We start from the raw sequence: 19,474 nt of genomic DNA, 5'->3' as shown, positions 1-19,474 counted from the left end.
TACTGGTGGCCCCATACTGGCCGACCCGAACTTGGTGTCCATGATAGACGGCGCTCCGATGGAGCTCCCCTTGAGACGGGATCTTCTATCTCAGGCGGGCGGCGCGATAATACATCCCCGCCCAGAACTATGGAAACTATGGGCCTGGCCTCTGAGGGGGACAGGTTCATAGAGGCTGGTCTCTCATCTGAGGTTGTTGAGACCATACTTAGCTCCAGGGCTCCCTCCACGAGGAAGCTTTACTCTTATAAGTGGAATTTATTCTCTACCTGGTGTAGACAACATGAAACGGACCCTGTCCGTGCTCCTATTAGCTTTGTGCTATCTTTTCTCCAAGAAAAATTCTCGGAGGGCTTATCCTATTCAACCTTGAAGGTTTATGTTGCGGCTATATCAGCCTATCATGTTGGGGGGGATTCCTCGGTCGGTCGAGACCCTCGTGTCACGCTTCCTCCGTGGTACACTGAGGCTGAGGCCTCCAGTGCGCACAAGGACCCCGGTCTGGGACTTATCAGTGGTTCTACGTGGGTTAGCTGAGGCTCCCTTTGAACCACTGGAGGAGGTGTCTGTAAAGTTTCTGACTTTAAAGACGATATTTTTACTTGCTATTACTTCTCTAAAAAGAATTGGAGATCTTCAGGCCCTTTCAGTGGCCCCCTCATATCTGGAGTTCGCTCCTGGAATGGTGAGAGCATTTCTTCATGCTAGACCTGGCTATGTGCCGAAGGTCCCCACCAATGTCCCGGTCCCATTGTGCTTCAAGCTTTTCATCCTCCTCCGTTTATATCTTCGGATCAGGAAAAACAAAATCTGCTTTGCCCAGTGAGGGCTTTGGACGCTTATGTCCACAGAGCTGCCCTGTGGCGTAAAATAGAGCAATTGTTTGTCTGTTACGGTTCTCCTAATAAAGGTGGACCGGCGTCCAAGCAGAGGATGAGCAAGTGGGTGGTTGAGGCCATCTCACTTGCATATAAAGCGGTCGGACAGTCCTCTCCCTTTAACGTTCGCGCTCATTCCACAAGGGGTATGGCGGCATCGAAAGCTTTGATGTCTGGCGTCTCTATGAGTGACGTTTGTGATGCAGCTGGATGGTCAAACCAGCACAAATTTATCAAATATTATAACCTTGATGTGGGCTCCACTCCGGGGTCCTCCGTACTGTCGAGCTAACATAGCAAGCATTTGAAGTACGGCACAGTTGGGATTGCGTTCCCAATGCGTTTCACGCAGCGTCGATAGTTCCCACGAAAGGGAACGTCTCGGGTTACGGATGTAACCCTGGTTCCCTGAGTAAGGGAACGAGACGCTGCGTCTCTCGCCGTACCCCTGCATGCTTGCGAGTGCTTGCTTCAGATTTTCCACAGAAGCTAGCGTTCTCTGCATCCGGGCATGCTTTATAGTTTCCTGGTCCGTGACGTCACCCGCCTCTGACGTCTCGTTACACGATTGGTTGGATACAGGAGTGCTTCAATGACGATATCACGCAGAAGGTTCCCAATGCGTTTCACGCAACGTCTCGTTCCCTTACTCAGGGAACCAGGGTTACATCCGTAACCCGAGACGTTTTGTGACATAGCTCTGTAGTGAACGGCACATTCCAGGGCCCAGTTTATGGCCGGGCCCCTCTCTGTCCGTAACAGTGGACAAAGGTTTGCTACATTTTGATTGGATCTTGGTGGACTAACACAAACAAACTGTCCAACGCCATCAGATAAAGATGTAAGGACAACATCCAGACCTCTCTTAGAGGGCAAGAAGAAGACCTCTTGTACCATGCCTGGAAAGGACAGGACTTCTCATTGGGCCACAGGCAGTTTCTGCCCTTCACCCATCTAGAGACTACTTCCTAAGGTTGGCCACAGACCGCCATAGTAATTCCTCTGGACCTTAGCAGCAATGGGTGAAACAAAGAGAGATCACAAAGATCCATCCGAATCCATTCAAAACTCTGTTTGAAAACCTTAGAACTGATGCAAACTATTTATTTCATACTTTTAATTCACAGAAATAAGTATTCTCAGTGTCAGCTATTTGTAGTACATCTGACACAAATTCAGCTGTTAACGTACAGTTGAATGAATGCATGACAGTTCAATCTTTTTCCATCATGTTTAGTCTCTATTTGTTTAGAATATTGCCAAAGGTATTCTGGTGGTGGTTTGGAAGGTGATAAATGCATTGGTAAACTTTAAAGACACTGTAAAGACTTCCAACTTTGTGCTTTAAGCAAATGAGTTCCACAGGGGAAAGAAGGGTGGGCCACACTTTGTGTGTCCCCTCTGATGCCAGCAGCCAATCACAGCACTTCGAATGGAGAAGCACCAAATTGCAGTCTCCTCCTCATCAGAAAGGGATAAAGGTACCCTTTCAACAGACACTCCTTGTTCTGAGTCTGCCCTTCAAAGGGGAAAGACATAACAGATATAGCGTTCTGGGTCTTAACTCTGTAAGGAGTGAGACATTAACAGATATAGGGCCCTATAATACACCGGGTGCAATGCGACGCAAGGCGCAGCGCAAGTGTGTTTGCTAGTTTGCGTCCGGCGCCGTTCGCGTTTTCCCGTTCAGCGCCACGTCCTTAAATTAGTAAATGCATTTGCGCCAGTTAGTGCGCCCATGGGCGTGCTGATCTAAAAAAGAGGTGTGTTCAGGCGCATTGCCGGCGCGTTGCTATTTTAAGGAGCTGAAAATAGACTGCGCCATAGACCAACTCAAACCTGGTCTAAAGTCTAAAGTCAATGGCACAAATTTTTTGTTAGAGCGCGTTGGTAGAAACTGCGCCTCTGGGCGCGTCCACAGTGTGCGCTGACTTTGCTTATTACACACAAGGATGCGCATCACACAAACATGCCAAATATTAAAAACAAAAGGATTACAGTGTAAAAGAATATTATTGTGTAGGCTACATAATATAAAAATGTAATGATGAATAGTCATTGCGTGTATTAGAATTAGGCTACCTATTTTCAATTCAGCCTATTACTACTTATAATGATGAACGAAATTGGCTAATTAATTGAACAATCGTGCCAATACACACACATATATATTAACTGACTCATCGCGCGGAGCTATTTGAAAGCCTGCATTTGCAAGCCTGCTTTAACTTCGCGCACAAGTAGATTGGTTTCTTCGCTTGAAAAGCATTCAGCTTTTCCGCCAACAAATTCCGCCATGTAAATAGCAATCCGCCATGGCGCGAGCGCATCTCGCTCTTAAAGGGAATGGGAGATGACACTCTGGATTGGTTTATTGAACGTTACACCCATTACTCATTAAGAGAATAGGGACAACCCATTTCAAAAATGCGCCCTGGCGCACGGACCGTTTTTCCGTCGTTAAAATAAGCAAAAGTGGATTTGGACACACCCTGAGTGCACCTGCGCCGTGCGCTTTACACTTTGCGTTTCAGATCGTTAAAATAGGGCCCATACTGTTCTGAGTCTGTCCTGCACGGGGATAGACATTAATACATTGTTCTGAGTCCCGGCTTGCAAAGCTGAGACACAACAGATACACCGTTCTAAATCTCCCATCAGGTGAGACACAACAGATATACTGTTCTGAGTCTGTCCTGTACGGGGATAGACATTAACAGATACAACACCGTTCTGAGCCCTCTGGTCCATCCAGAGAGACAACAAACAGATCCCATGATCTGAGTCTACAGCTTGTGAGGCAGCAACAGAGACGACCACGTTCTAAGTCTCCAGCTTGTGAGGAAAAGAGACATCAACAAACACTACGTTCAGAGTTTCCATCCAGCGAGACAGTAACAACATCTGCAACAAGGTTAAGCTCAGGAGAGCAAACCTTCACTCCAAGGTACCTTCATCTGCATGTTCCAGATTTGTTAAGGACCTTCTGCACCTACACCAGGGCCTCATCTGCGTGTTCCAGATTTTAGGACCTTTTGGTGCTCCAGGAGATCAGCATCCCACAGAGCTTTGTGTTCAAGACTGTTGAAACAGATTTTGGCTCCTCTCCCCACTGCATTGTCACCCCACACAACCAGTGGATGACGTCACCGTCATCGGACTCAACCAAGTGGAACGTAAATATCACTTAACCAAACCTCTTTCCAGAGACCTTGGCATTGTTGTATATTATCAGTATATAACTTCCCAATTCCCATTAGATGTAATATAGCTGATGTTAGTTAATAACAAATAATCTCTTGTTTATTTGTTTGGTGCATAATAAGGTCCTCCACCTTATTATTTTCAGAGAAACAGTTTATCTTTCCATAAGATAACGTAACTCTTCCATAGCCACACCCAGCTTAATCACTTGTATTCTATGTCTCTTATGCACTTTATTCCTTTATCATAACATGGTATTCATTTAGTAGTTGTGTTAGTTATTCTGGACCCACTTTATATTAAGTGGCCTTAAGTACAGTGTACTTACATTTAAATTAATCATTTGATACAATGCACTTATTGTGTACATACAAGTTTTTACATTGTACTTATATTTTAAAAACACCTGCATGTAATTAGATCTGTAATTAATTTCTGTAATTACATTTATAATTACACTGTTGACCCATCCCTTAACCCTTACCCCTACCCTTAAACCTACCCAAACCACCAAAGCTTTCCCTAACATTAACCGTATCCCACCTCAATAGCAGCAAAAGTGTTTTGCAATTCAATATGAACCCAATAAGTACATTGTACTTATTTTTTGATGTAAGTACATAGTAGTTAAGCCCACTTAATATAAAGTGGGACCGTTATTCTTGTTTATCTTTTTGTTAATAAAATTTATTTTATTACACTTGTGTCTTCCTTGTGCTGATAATACAGAAGAGGCTCTACAAGTTAGCAATATCATCAGTCTTTCAAATAAATCAGCTGACCACTTTACGTTAATCTAAATGAATGAAAAGCCCCTGTTGAGAGTGTTCTCATACCGCCAAGGTAAAAGACCTTGACTGGTGCCCTGAACAAGGGGCCATGTGTATGCGTTTTGTCATGTTTGGTGTGAGCACATGGCTTGTCATGTGTTTCCTTGTGCCATGTGCTCTCATAGGCTTGTTCGACTTGATGCAGCGCTGCACAGAAAATTGGCGGCTGACTTAAAGCAGTGCATGCCGGTTAGAGATTTTGTCCTGACTTGAGACAGCGCCGACGCCATGTGACTGTGACTGTGACATATGGCATCAAAGTACCGCAAGAGCAATTCTAGAGTGCCTGTGCCAGATTCACCACATGACAACGATCACGTGTGTTTCTTATTTATTCTGAAACCTTCAGTTCCACTAATGCTCAAAAATCTGTATTTTTATTACAGTTAAAGCTCTTTCCATGTAGTCACGATGATATACAGTATTGTATCATTTTTGTTTTCAAAATGTAGACCCCACTTCATTGGTATTTAAATAATGTATGCTTATGTTGAACTTTATTCATGTCAAAAAACAAACGCTGTAAGCAGTACATAAAGTATTGAATGAAAATGTCTGAAACATCAGTGTATTAGTCAAATATTGCATTTATTTCACAGCTGTGATAAAGTATGCAAACGCAGCGCAAGTATCACTACGGCAAGCAGAAAGTGCCCGACTTCACATCTCCATTTTCAGCTCCTCCCACCTGTATGGGGCTACTCTCGCCAATCGGTTGCATCCAGCCGCAGCTGATGTCGAACACACCTATTGTCTATTGTTTTGACCCCACACATCTTGTTAACTGATTATTGGTTCATTTGCCCCATCTGTCCTCCCTCATTACCTGCCTTGTTTCCTATTTATTCTCCTTGTGTTTGCAGTCCTGTGCTGGATCGTCGTTGAATGTTACCTCGTGTTTTGCTTCCCTGCCTAGTCAAGTCTAATGTAGTCAAGTCATGTCAAGTGTGTTTTCCCCCTGTGGGTAGTTTTTTTAGTAATAAAAGCCCATTATTTCTCCTGCAATTGGGTATTTGCCCCTTTCTTCATTATCCAAAATTGACAGCTTCTCATCTTTGGATTAAACTACACAGCCACCATGACACATTTCTACTGTAGTTGTCTACATGTTACATAGAGCTGATTAAAATGTTAACAACTAATAACTTTTATACTAACAATTTATGGTTATATTGAGTAAAATAACTCGACCAAACTAAAATTCGATACTGACCTGCACTTTTGATTTCTTTCAGTTTTCTTCTCTTCTCCAAAACTTGGTGTTCTCTGGCAGCTGCTTTCTCTTCCACATTTTTCATTGTAATCTCCAAATCCATCAGCCTGCTCGCATCAACTTGAAAAAAGCAGCCATTGTTTTCAGCAACAAGTTTCTCTATCTGCCTAAATAATTCCTTCGCCTGGGAGCCATCTGTATCAAGGTTAGTGTCAAAGCCAACATATCTATTTCCACATTTTTGAGTAAGCTTGTTCAAGTTTTCCCCTTCACTTTCTACATATTGCTCTATAGTTTTGTCACCCAGTTTTGTGAAGACTATTATGGTTTGATTCCAGATGTCATCACCAATGAACTGCACATGACTCTCGGCCACTTTCCTGTGCTTCTCTGAGAAAGCAAAATCAACCTCTATCACCAGGAGAAAAACATGAGGTCCAGGTGGACAGATATTTGTGCTCCTAACAAGCTCCGCTTTCAGACGCTCTGGGGTGTCACATAACTGAAAAAACTTCCACCAGCCTGGGGTGTCCACAAGAATGATTTTCCTGCCATGTATGTTTCCTTCCATCTTCACACACTGTGTGGTTGTTTGGTCAGATTTACATTTAACATTTAAAAAGGAGTGTGCCACATTACTCTTACCACTCTGATATCCTCCTAATAACACTAATCGCAGTTCTGTAAAACAAAAGCAGGAAGAGAAAAGAAAGTATTGACTTTGATATATATGATATATGATTGTGATATGATATATATGATTATTATATATTATAATTATGATATACTAATTACCTAGTATACATTTTATTTATATTTTTAAATATTTTTATGAAAATTATTTTAAAGTGTTTGACCACAAACATATAAAACCATATGTTCCACAAATACTACTACTAAACATAATAATACTAGAAAGAAAGAAGAATAGAAAGAAGAATCGCCCCATCCCATGATTTTTCTTGAAACATTAATTTGCTGTCTCTTACCGTCTGCCATTGTAAAAGCCAAATAAAATATCTTGCTTGAAATCAATTCTCCTCTGTCCTTTTTAGAGTCTTTATTGCAAATTTATAAAATAAAATTCATGAAAATGGTTGCATTTCATTGTAAAATGGCTTTTTTCCTTATAAAAGTCCCAACCACCGTGAGAGAGAAACTAAAACTGGTGCATGTTTGGACTATCACTGCTTTCATCAACATGTTTTACGGGAACTAGACAAACCAGTAATAGGCAAATACAAACACATTTTTTTTCTCAAGCCTCCAAATTATAAGTGTACTTACTGATTGTCTTTTCAGCATGAAGTTAGCTGGAAAATGACATTCTAGAGAAATAGCCTGAAATATCAGAGGATATTGCTTTGTTTTAGGTCACTGCAACTTAGAGTAACTTAACTTGTCATTAATCAGATCATCTGATCATCCATCCATTTTTTCAACCACTTGTACTGGTTAGTGAGAGAAACAAGAAGAACAGAAAAAAAAAAGAAGAGACGGACAGAAACACAACAACCAAAACTCAAACAGGTGCATAGACTTAATTGAAATCAACTGAGAGAAAAAAAAAAAAAAAACATTAAATGTTTCAGCAGAGGATGATTAAATCTTTACAAATCATCTTCACTTATTCAAAGCAATTTGACTTTGAATTTCTTTCAAACGTCTACAATAATTTGTATTGAGAATTGTACTGCTAGTAATCATTTCCATCAGACGTTTATCAGCCCTCATCATCTTCTCCTTTGTGAAGGCTGTGTCATCTTGCACAACCAGTAGAGCTGGTTCAGCTGCTTGAGCAGAGAGTGATCCACATTTAAACTATTGTCTTGTTCCTAGTATACCAACCGTGTGTCACTTATTGGAGGGCAAAACAAGGCTTTCCTCCACTGCCTGCCAGTTATATTTAGCAGGTTTGAAAATACAGTGATATCAAACTCAGACCATATTAATTATTCACACTATATTCAGGCAGGCAGACGAGCCCATAATGTTCACCATCACCATCCACCATAAAACTGTTCACATAGCCTAAGAGTTTACATAAATCCTCTAGACCTTCAGCCTGAAGGTCTTTGGCTAAGGACCGCCCAAGAGGACGTTTGACTGACATGTAATGCAACCAATCACCTACAATAACAGATCGGTGTGCATCTAATAAATTATTAATTCAAGAACGTTGTGCAAGTTTACTGCAACAATGGAGCTGCGAACTTCACATATTTTGAAAATCCAGCATTTAGTTGATCCTGGTAAGCGCTCATTGTCACAGTTGTAAACACAACGGCTTTCTTCTTCCAGAATGCGACACACACTTCTCACGGACATTAGATAGAATTCAGCCAACCAGATGACGACTTTGAAAATGTGCCATATGCATCAAACGTTCAGCCAGCGGTCTGTGGGCGCGACGTCTGAGGCTGAGACTAATGAATGATATTTAGACTAACTAATGAATTATATTTTCTACAAACGAGTAACCATATTTTTGTCTTGCGTTAGTCATGAATATCACCTGTCATAGTGACAGTGACTAAAGTAAATATCAAAAATGGTGATGCCACATTAACACAATACTACATTCTAAATTATTTACCTTAATGAAGCTTTTTTCAAACATTTGTTAATCTTAGTTAATATTAAGGGCCAATCCTTTACACAACACTATTTTCAAATAAAAATTAAAAACTTTTTATGCGTTCTGACCGTTAATTTACACAACAATGGCATTTTGGGGGCCTAAAAACGCAGACTTTTAAAAACTGGTTTCAAAGTGCAAAATTTCTGAAAACAATACAATTATCATCTCCATTTAAACTACAAAAATGCAAATTTGTGAAAGCGGTGACATCATGCACATCTGTATTAAAGGTGCTCTAAGCGATGTCATGCGTTTTTAGGCCAAAACATTTTTTGTCACATCCAGCAAACATCTCCTCACTATCCGCTAGCTGCCTGTCCCCTGAACACACTGTAAAAAAACGCGGTCTCTGTAGTCGCCACAAGCTCCAAAAACAGCAACAAAAACTACCTGGTGCAGCCTGGACCACGAAACATAATAAACATGCTCCAGCCAATAACCGACAAGAATGATTTTAAATGCGTGTTCATGACTGTTTCAGGAAGCACGGAGGGGAGGGGGAGGAGGAGGGAGGGTCTAGCTAGCCTCTGTTTTGTTTGACAACACTTCGAACGTCAACAGGAAGTTACTCCACCCAGGATCGCTTAGAGCACCTTAAAGTGTTCAGTTTATAGGCATGGAGTGTTTCTTTACAAAGTGTCATTGCCAACTACTGGCCTGGCATGAATAATACAGCATTTTTATTAGTTTTTGTGGGTCTGTGTGAATTGACAACATTTTTTTTTTTATAAAAGTTATTTAAATGTCCTAATTGAACTAAGGCCTAATCCTGCTTAGTCTAAGCCCTGTATGTGAAACCAGGCCTAAATGTCTAAATGAAAACAATATTTTACAGGTTGGTCCCGAGAATGTGCATCTGCTTTCTAAAGCAAAATGATTTTAATTGACTTGCTTTTTTTTTAGCAGCTTATTGAATTTTGCCATTTTAGGTGGTCGGGCTCTTCCTCTTTCATGGTTTTGGCTGCTCTTGTCCTATAAATGGTGTACCTTCTGTTTTAAGCTTCAAGCCTGTAAGGGGTTGTTATCTTAACTTGATTTTCAGAACAATAAATGAACACTCATACAATAAGTTACACAGAAAGGCTGTTACAAGAAAACAATTTCATTGGAAAAATAAGCACAAAATGTAAAGCTCAGATATTTTTAAATGTTACAAAGCATTTGCTATGCAGTTTAAAAGCAATACCAGGGTTCTTATGGGTAAAAAGCAATGTTTATTTTTTTTTTTCCCAAAAAATGAAAAAATGATATGTAGTACTTTGATATGTAGATTATTTTAAAAAGTTTACTTACACACACACACACACACACACACACACACACACACACACACACACCCATTTATCTGTTTATCTGTTTATACTGTAAGTGTTTTGATGTGAGATAACCAACCCACATTACTTTCTCACATTCAAAATGGCCAAAGTATGCTCTTTGCGGTCAGTTGCAAATTGTTGATTAGCTTGCACTGGTCTACTGTTGTGGTCTTTAAACATAAGCAATATGTAGAGAAAACACCCTAGGAAGTAAAATTAGCTCAAATTAATAAAGAGTTGTTTAGATTACGACCGAGCAACTGATTCGTCCAGCGTTCATTTGCTCGAGCCGTAATAAGCTCTTGTAACGGATATAAATATCCAACAATCGTGAAAACACTGATTAGAGCACGGTAACTTGAAATCGACAGTTTAAGACATTAAATCATAAAGCACATAATACAAGACACTTTCTTTTTAAAATCTACAAGAGATTTGATTTATTCTAACACAAACTAACACAAAGGCACGCACACACACACACACACACACACATACATTCATACGCGTTGCAGTAAGAAGGAAATGAGAGAGAAAGAGTTTTGAGAGAGAGGGAGAGAGAGAGAGAGTGATCTGATTAACAGAATTCCTATCAATGCATTTCAAAGATCTGACCTGAACGAACCATGAATCATTAAATGCACCAGTTCAGTTTTAATCTGGAGGTACTTGCTTGCGTCGACTTTGAATGTGAATATCCCTCGTTGGCGTGTAGAGAAGAGTTTTCCAAGTCGATGAGTTGTCGCAGGGTATTCAAGGTCCGTGTTGTGTTCGGTAGAACCCAATCACGTCTGAACTTGCTGAAAAATTAAAGGGAAGTCTCTTCGTCGCTGGAGTTAAAGTTGAAGCGGCAGAAGTCGTTGGTTGAACTTTGTGCGAAACTTAGAACACGAGACTTTCAACGGAAAAGAAAATTAAAGAAAGAAAAGAAAAGTGAGTGGAAGTTGGATGGCTTGAAATGAGCAGCTTGTCTGTTCTTCTTGTTACTCCATTGTTCTTGGTACTCTGGTCATGGCTGACCGGTTCTTTCTTCTGTTGCTCTGTTTTCCTTGACCAGAACTAACCAACTCCTACTATCTGGCAATGACAATTTAAACTTAGTTGTTTGTCACACCTCTGAGGAGTTTTGTTTGATAAGTCCATTAAAATTGTTGGAACAATTTCGAAGCAGTTTTATTTGTAGAACAGTCTCTGTTGAGTTTTCTGTGAGGTTAGGTCTTTTAGAGAACAAATGGGGCCTGCATTGTTTCCTCTGTTTCTTTGATCTGGGTGATCAAAGAATCTTATCTTCCTGGTGACCATTTGGTTTGTCACTCCTCCTGTTATCAGGAGCGTGGGGTGTCATAAAATTAATCCGCCTGGGTTTACTCCGCAGACGAGCTGGAGTCGGAACTTGATTCTGAATTAGGATTATGTTTAAAAGAATCATCTGAATGATTCAATTGTCTGGTTCGTCCACAGTTCCTACAAATAGCAGACCCTCACTTGTGTCTGTTTCAGGATGTGTCGTGCTGACCTGATTTCTTTTATGTGTGTTTGTGCTTGTGCCACCAGTGACCTTTTAAGATAACTGCACCCACACTGGTGTAGGAGAAAACTGCCGAGATATGCACTTTGGTCAAAACAAGCTGCAAAAGCTTTTAATAGTACCACTCTCAGTAAATGACTGACTTATTGCTTACATTTCATTATGGTTCTAAAATATTTGTTGGGAGAGTTGGTTTTTATGTCAAAAATGAATGCTGTTTACCTGTTGACAGGAAAGTCAAACTGGATCAATGCATTGCTTGCAAATGATTCAGTGTGGAACTCTTGTCTTTTCTAAATTGAGTTACAGTTGTGGCCAGAATTATTAGACCCCTTCCTAAATATGATCAAAGATGACTCTAAAAATAAATCTGCATTGTTTATCCTTTTGATCTTTAATCCATAAAATTAGCAAAAATCTAACCTTTCATTGAAGGAAAAGAATTGAAAGTGGGGGGAAAATAACATTAATAAATTACTTTACTATGAGCAGAATGTTGTGCTTTATTAAATAATTTTTTGGTTCTTTTTCTCCTTTTCAGACAACAATAATCAAAAAGCATGGGATTCTGTGTTACTTTGCTTGATATCCTCCAATGTTGTTTTTGTGATAGTAATTATCACACTCCTTGTTGATCACTGCAAACGCTGGGGAAAAAGGCATAGAGGTAAAATTACACCCACTCTTTACATTAGTTAAGGAGAGTTTAATTGGATAGGCTATTGATCCAGAAAAAGTATTATACAGTGTAATATACAAATATGTTGTGCAAACTCTTTAAGTATTCAATCACAAATGTATATGGCAAAGTTTAACTAAATGTCTGTACATTTTGAAGGATCTACAAATCATACATCATGTGAGGTAATTTTCTTTTTCAATTGTCTTCTGTACTATAATATATATATTACTAATACTTTAAATATTACAAATGTTGATTTGGTTCTCAAGCAGAAAAAAAGCTGTGCATTTAAAAAAAAAAAAAAAACAGATTAGAGATTCAGATGTGAATTACGCAGCTGTGAGTTTTGCCTCTGCCCCTCCAGCCAGAAAATCAAACAACAGACATCTAGCTGAATACAGTCAAGTGAACTACAAGCCAACAGATCATATGATTTAACAGAATATCTCCACAAAATTATTTGCCTTTCTGTAAACATTTATTATTGTATTGAGATTGATATTTCAAAGGAATCAATTACTGTAAATATATATACAGAGTTCATCTTCTATTCACAAAAAATACACTGTTATTGATCAAAGAAATTAAAGATAATAAAAGCAAGAATCTGTTTATGAAAATGACATGCATACTATAGTAATAACTGCATGACAATAATAAAATTGAAACATGCATCAGAATGTCTTAGAAGCTTAAAGATTAATCTCTATCCTGTTGAGTCTTGTCACATTCCTCACAGCTGGAAACACTTGCATAGTCTGATGAGTTATATCTTTGATACCAGTCGTGCACTTTAGCCAAAGACATCTGTATGTCCTCATCATCGACACATGAGGACATGTCTGCTATAAGGAAAAAAACAAAGCTTTGGTTTTCTGACATCTGACAGTTTTTCAAAAGAAACGCAAGTACGTGACTTGAAAGTTGAATTTGCAATTTGTTGGTTGGCAGCACAGAACTTTATTAGCTACCAGCCACTTGGTAATGCGTATATAAATTCAACTTTTGAAAGTTTTCAAAATTAGTGAATCATATAATTTTTCCTGTAACTTACCATTGGCATCCAGGCATTTTAGTTTATATTGGATCCTAGAGCTGTCTACTGCTTCCCGACGATTCCATTCCCTCTCAAGTGCATCTTTTAACTGGTGTTTGTTGATAAATAATTCTGTATTTATTGCTTCTCCACTTACTGCAAACAAAAACATATTGAGGCAATTAAAGTGAGCTTAAGCCACTGAGACCAAAATAAATTTATTGCAAAAAAACTAAACATACAATCAAGAGGCAACTCTATGCTCTCTCCTCGTTTGACAGCTGTTTGTGGGCTGATTGTTTTCAACATCTCTTTCATTATAGCATCACTCCTCTCCCATTCTTCATTAAGTAATTTTTTTACATCCTTAACTGGAAGCCACTCCGATAGGGCTTCTCTTTCTTGAGACTTCTTTTTCTTTTCCTGATGTTCATCATTGCTTTTCAGCAGAGCACTTTCCATTATCATTTCCTCAATCTTCTCCAGTAACTGATTTACTTGGGTGCGATCCTCTCTCATGCTCTCAAACACATGATATCTGTTCCCACACATCTCAATGAGTCTCACAAGGGCATCCCCTTCACTTTCAATGTGGTACTCAATTGGTTTGTTTCCTAATGATCCTCCCCATGTGAAGAGCACCATGGTTTGCCTCCAGACCTTTTCTCCAAGCGGTCTCATGTTGTCTAATATGACTCCCAACTGCTCTTCTAAAAACGATGTGTCTGCTGGAATAACCAAGAGGAAGGCATGGGGGGAAGAATCCATTGCCTTCAAGATCTCAGTTTTCACTGAATCTGTGTTCAGTTGTTGCGGAAGGAATTTCCACCAGCTTGGTGTGTCCACCACAGTGATCTGTCGTCCATTCACTTCTCCACATGTCCGGACACACTTCATAGTCTTGTCAAATGAAATGTCAGTGCCCAAGATGACACTGCCAGTTAATGTCTTGCCTGACAGGACCCAGCCCAGCAGCACAATATTCAGAGGTGTAGCATCATTTCCTGCATCTGTTGAATTTTTTTTTGTAATATATATAAAATACATAGAATTAATAAATATTTATAACTATAAATAAAATATTATTTTATAATATTGTTATAAAATATTGGTTATATTTATATGATATTAATATATTATAAATAAAATATTAAAATATAATTTTATTTTTATAACAAACTGATAATATACTCAGTAATTAGAAAATTTTATTTATTAGAAACTTTAGTATATTGTCACAGTCATGTCTTAATTTTTCTAGTTTAATCATGTCGTTCTGTTTAAATCCATTGTCACAGTGTTTACCTGAGTTCTTATTTGTTACTAAGTAGTTTCGCACATGTTCCCTGTTCTGTTGATTACCATCCTCTGTGTATTTAACCCTTAGTTCCCCTTAGTTCATGGTGTCGTTACTGTGTACTGTGTCATTATGTTACTGCATAGTGTGTTTTGTCATTTTTGGTGTTTATTCAGCTCACAGTCATCGAATGTGTCTGTGGGTTGATGTGAAACTCCAGACAAGTTTTCATGCGTGCATCCGTTTTTAACGCGTCTTGACTGTCGTACAGTCTGATATAAATGACAGCTGAGATCCCACAGTGTGACATGAGGATACTGTTCGTACAGTCTGACAAGCAACAATCTTAAAGGACTATTATAAATCGCACAGTGTGCACCTGGCTTAATATTGGCTCACAACATTTATTTCAAATGTCCAATTAATCTTTAATATTTGGCCATTTCTTTACGACAGAAATGCTACAACTACTGTAATTTCTTGAACAAGAACACGTGGACTTAAACTAGGGCTTAAACTTTTATTTTGAAATCACGATGAGCAGTTAGCACATTGCATTAAGTAGAAACATACCATATAATGTATTCTCCTGCATTTGCTAAGGTTTATAGATGACTTACCTTACAAATCTGATTAAATGTCCACATTGCGTTTCCAGATGAACGTTAAAAGCAATTCAAACTCACAGCATATGCAGAGATTGAGTTTGAGACGCGACACTCGTGTAAATGATGTTTACGCAAAGCTGCATTTACTGGAAACGGAGCTGCTCGTAGATAACCTACACGTATGTACAGTGGCATGAAAAAGTATGTGAACCACTTGCAGAATATGTGAAAATGTGAATAATTTTAATAAAATAAGTGAGATCATGCAAAATGCATGTTATTTTTTATTTAGTACTGTCCTGAGTAAGATATTTTACATAAAAGATGTTTGCTTTTAGTTCACGAGACACAACAATAGCTGAATTTATTAAAATGGCCCCATTCAAAAATTTGCGAACCATTGATTCTCAATAATGTGTGTGGTTACCTGATGATCCACGACTGTTTTTATGTTTTGTGATGGTTGTTCATGAGTCTCTTGTTTGTCCTGAGCAGTTAAACTGAGCTCTGTTCTTCAGAAAAATCCTCCAGGTCCTGCAGATTCTTCAGTTTTCAAGGATTTTTTGCATATTTGAACCCTTTCCAGCAGTGACTGAATGATTTTGAGATCCGTCTTTTCACACTGAGGACAATCGAGGGACTCAAACTCAACTATTAAAAAAGGTTCAAACATTCACTGATGCTCCAGAAGGAAACAAGACGCATTAAAAGCCAGGGGGTGAAAACTTTTGAATTTAAATATCAAGGTAAATTGTACTTAATGTTTCTTCCGGGAAACATGCAAGTATCTTCTGTTGCTTCCGAAGGGCAGTACTAAATGAAAAACAACGATATTTAAATATAATAAGAAAAATTGTGACGAAATTCATCCTGTTCAAAAGTTTTCACCCCCCAGCTCTTAATGCATCGTGTTTTCTTCTGGAACATCAGTGAATGTTTGAACCTTTTTTAATAGTTGTGTTTGAGTCCCTCAATTGTCCACAGTGTGAAAAGACGGATCTCAAAATCATTCAGCATTTACATGCATAACATGCATTTTGCATAACATGCATTTTGTATGATCTCACTTATTTTATTAATATTTTATTTTATTAATATTTTATTTTATATTATTTTATTCATACATACATTTATTTAATTAATTCACAGCCTTTGTAAATTCACAATAGCATTATGCTTTATTATGATTTTTAAATGGGTTTAATATTGTGCAGCCTTAGAAAACTGTATAATAATAGACTTGGTCGGTGTTGTGTCATAGCTGGGGGCGTGGCGTCGGCGTGGGGGAAAACAATCCTTTCACCCTGACTGGAAAAGTATGGTGTTAAACCAGTATGACATAGCTAGAATCACTTCTGCCGCTCAGTAGAGCCAGATAGGCTACATTGAAAATCTGAGCTGGGTTGTCCATACAGTTTCTGTGACTGGACAAACGACCCAACGGAATGGCCAGATGTGTTGTTTCCTGACATTTTTTTTTACCTAATTGAGTCTCCAGGTATAATAGACAGCTAATCCTAGATTATTCAATCTGACTGTAATATCAGTATCCCAGTGTCATCCTACAGTCTGTATATTGTTGTTCCATGTTCATTAAAGCTATGATATAGAAAACAGTAGGTCTTAGCATTTTAAATGAATACATTCCATGCATAGTTTTGACTGTAGCAGCGACGTTACTCTTACTGCTATTATAGCCTATATTCGACGATGTGTTATATCACAATCTACTCGCAGAGCAATATGAAGAATTACAGGTCCCTGGAAGTTCACAATTTTTAACAGTGCCTTTGCAGGAGTGGTTTACATCACAAAATATCAGGGAATGACACTGTCCTCCTTGCGGGTGTCCTGACATTTCATCCTGTCAGATTGTCCTACCCGGGCTTACTGAGCGTGCGCCCCAATATTTCATCATTTTTGTCATGATAAATAACCCAAAATCACTGCATTTGCATTGTTGCAAGGGTAGGTTTTGGTGTAGACATTAATAAAGCACAATCTTATAGGTAGCATTTTTTGCTCTCGATTTGCACTTGTTCTAAAGAATAATGCTATCAGCTTGTGTAACCCTTAATGCTGTTTGCATTATTATAAGGGTAAGTTTAGGGTTGGGGTTTGTGTATATGTTAATAAAGGCTTCAACCACATTAATATCATGCTGGAAGCACAATTATAAGCATTTTTCGGTATTGTGCTACATACTGTCTGACAAAATCAATTGTTATTATTACGAACAGTACAGATCAAGCATCTAACAAGGTCTTCCTGCATTAATTCGAATGGTTTGCTTTCCCCCATGGCATAAACGGATATGACGTTTTCGTGGGCGTTCCCAGTAATGCTGACCAAGTCTATGCGTTTCATGGATTCTCGTCCGTGGAAAGCGGCGCCACTTCTGGTGTTTTACCGGTTACTCGACATGGGCAATTTGATTTGATTCAGGCTCAATTTGATACGGCAATATAGACACCATTATTTACATTTCCACTGAAGTATTTCCACTGTAAAAACTAAAGGTAAGGGGCGTGGCCTTTCAGGACGCTTCAGCGAAACACAATACACTGGGCCAGCTAACCAATTTGAGCTCATAGCATATTTCGGAATGAGTGGTATCATAGAATTGGGAAGTCAAACCCAATGGCAATGGAAACAGCGGTGTAGAATAAAGGTAAAATATATGAAAAATACAGCGTTAAGACATGTTAAACTGCACCCCATAAACACACACAAAAAAAAAAAACACTGAACCACCCCTTTAAAAATTAAAGTATTCCATTATAATCGAGGAAACATTACAGCCAAACTTGACCAAACTAAAATTCGACACTGACCTGCATTTTTAATTTCTTTCAGTTTTCTTCTTTTCTCCAAAACTTTGTGTTCTCTGGCAGCTGCTTTCTCTTCCACATTTTTCATTGTAATTTCCAGATCCATCAGCCTGCTCGCATCAACTTGAAAAAAGCAGCCATTGTTTTCAGCAACAAGTTTCTCTATCTGCCTAAATAATTCCTTCGCCTGGGAGCCATCTGTATCAAGGTTAGTGTCAAAGCCAACATATCTGTTTCCACATTTTTGAGTAAGCTTGTTCAAGTTTTCCCCTTCACGTTCTACATATTGCTCTACAGTTTTGTCACCCAAATGTTTGAGTTTTGTGAAGACTATTATGGTTTGATTCCAGATGTCATCACCAATGAACTGCATGTGGCTCTCGGCTACTTTCCTGTGCTTCTCTGAGAAACCAAAATCAACTTCCATCACCAGGAGGAAAACATGAGGTCCAGGTGGACAGATATTTGTGCTCCTAACAAGCTCCGCTTTCAGACGCTCTGGGGTGTCACATAACTGATAACACTTCCACCAGCCTGGGGTGTCCACAAGAATGATTTTCCTGCCATGTATGTTTCCTTCCATCTTCACACACTGTGTGGTTATTTTGTCAGATTCACATTTAACATTTAAAAAGGAGTGTGCCACATTACTCTTACCACTCTGATATCCTCCTAATAACACTAATCGCAGTTCTGTAAAATAAAAGCAGGAAGAGAATGACGAAGTATTGACTTTGATATATGTAAATTATATATATATATATATATATATATATATACATACAAATTATCTTGTAAACATTGTATTTATACTTTTCATTAATTTTTATTTTAATTTTTTAAAAGTGTTTGATCACAAATATATAATTAAAACCATATTTTCCACAAATACTACTACTAAACATAATAATACTAGAATGAAGAAGAATAGAAAGAAGAATCACCCCATCCCATGATTTTTCTTGAAAAATACATTTGCTGTCTCTTACCATCTGCCATTGTAAAAGCCAAATAAAATATCTTGCTTGAAATAATAATTAATCCTTCGCAGTGATCAATTCTCCTCTGTCCTTTTTAGTGTCTTTATTGCATATTTCTAAAGAAAAATTGACGAAAATGGTTGCATTTCATTGTAAAATGGCTTTTTTCATTATAAAAGTTCCAACCACCGTGAGAGAGAAACTAAAACTGATGCATGTTTGGACTATCACTGCTTTCATCAACATGTTTCACGGGAACTAGACAAACCAGATTTGGGCAAATACAAGCCTCCAAATTGTAAGTGTACTTACTGATTGTCTTCTCAGCATGAAGTTAGCTGGAAAATGGCATATTCTAGAGAAATAGCCTGAAATATCAGAGGATATTTCTTTATCTTTTAGGTCATTGCAACTTACAGTAACTTAACTT

The 19,474-nt window shown here is 38.5% G+C and overlaps 3 protein-coding genes across 3 annotated transcripts in view; all 3 read right to left on the bottom strand.

Moving 5' to 3' along the window:
- Positions 1-42, bottom strand: part of LOC125264057 — a 5,617-nt gene extending 5,575 nt beyond the window's left edge. Inside the window, exon 1 of the mRNA XM_048183302.1 lies at positions 18-42. Coding sequence (XP_048039259.1) covers positions 18-42 — 25 coding nt within the window. The remainder of the gene's footprint in view (positions 1-17) is intronic.
- Positions 43-5,570: 5,528 nt separating this feature from the next.
- Positions 5,571-7,307, bottom strand: LOC125264171 (GTPase IMAP family member 2-like). The gene is made up of 2 exons (XM_048183385.1): positions 7,115-7,307; positions 5,571-6,806 (listed from the first exon to the last, which is right to left on the bottom strand). Exons 1-2 carry the CDS (start codon positions 7,122-7,124, stop codon positions 6,061-6,063), a joined length of 756 nt encoding a protein of 251 aa, XP_048039342.1. The 5' UTR covers positions 7,125-7,307; the 3' UTR covers positions 5,571-6,060.
- Positions 7,308-12,196: 4,889 nt separating this feature from the next.
- Positions 12,197-19,229, bottom strand: LOC125265328 (GTPase IMAP family member 8-like). Its single transcript, XM_048185465.1, has 5 exons — positions 19,054-19,229; positions 18,068-18,757; positions 13,571-14,338; positions 13,347-13,484; positions 12,197-13,137 (listed from the first exon to the last, which is right to left on the bottom strand). Exons 1-5 carry the CDS (start codon positions 19,061-19,063, stop codon positions 12,992-12,994), a joined length of 1,752 nt encoding a protein of 583 aa, XP_048041422.1. The 5' UTR covers positions 19,064-19,229; the 3' UTR covers positions 12,197-12,991.
- Between the last annotated feature and the right edge of the window lie 245 nt (positions 19,230-19,474).

Source organism: Megalobrama amblycephala, linkage group LG3 (assembly GCF_018812025.1).
Source record: "Megalobrama amblycephala isolate DHTTF-2021 linkage group LG3, ASM1881202v1, whole genome shotgun sequence".
In the NCBI taxonomy this organism is placed as follows: Eukaryota; Metazoa; Chordata; class Actinopteri; order Cypriniformes; family Xenocyprididae; genus Megalobrama; species Megalobrama amblycephala.
The sequence above is the reverse complement of the archived record's forward strand: the minus strand, read 5'-3'. Positions and strand labels throughout refer to the sequence as shown.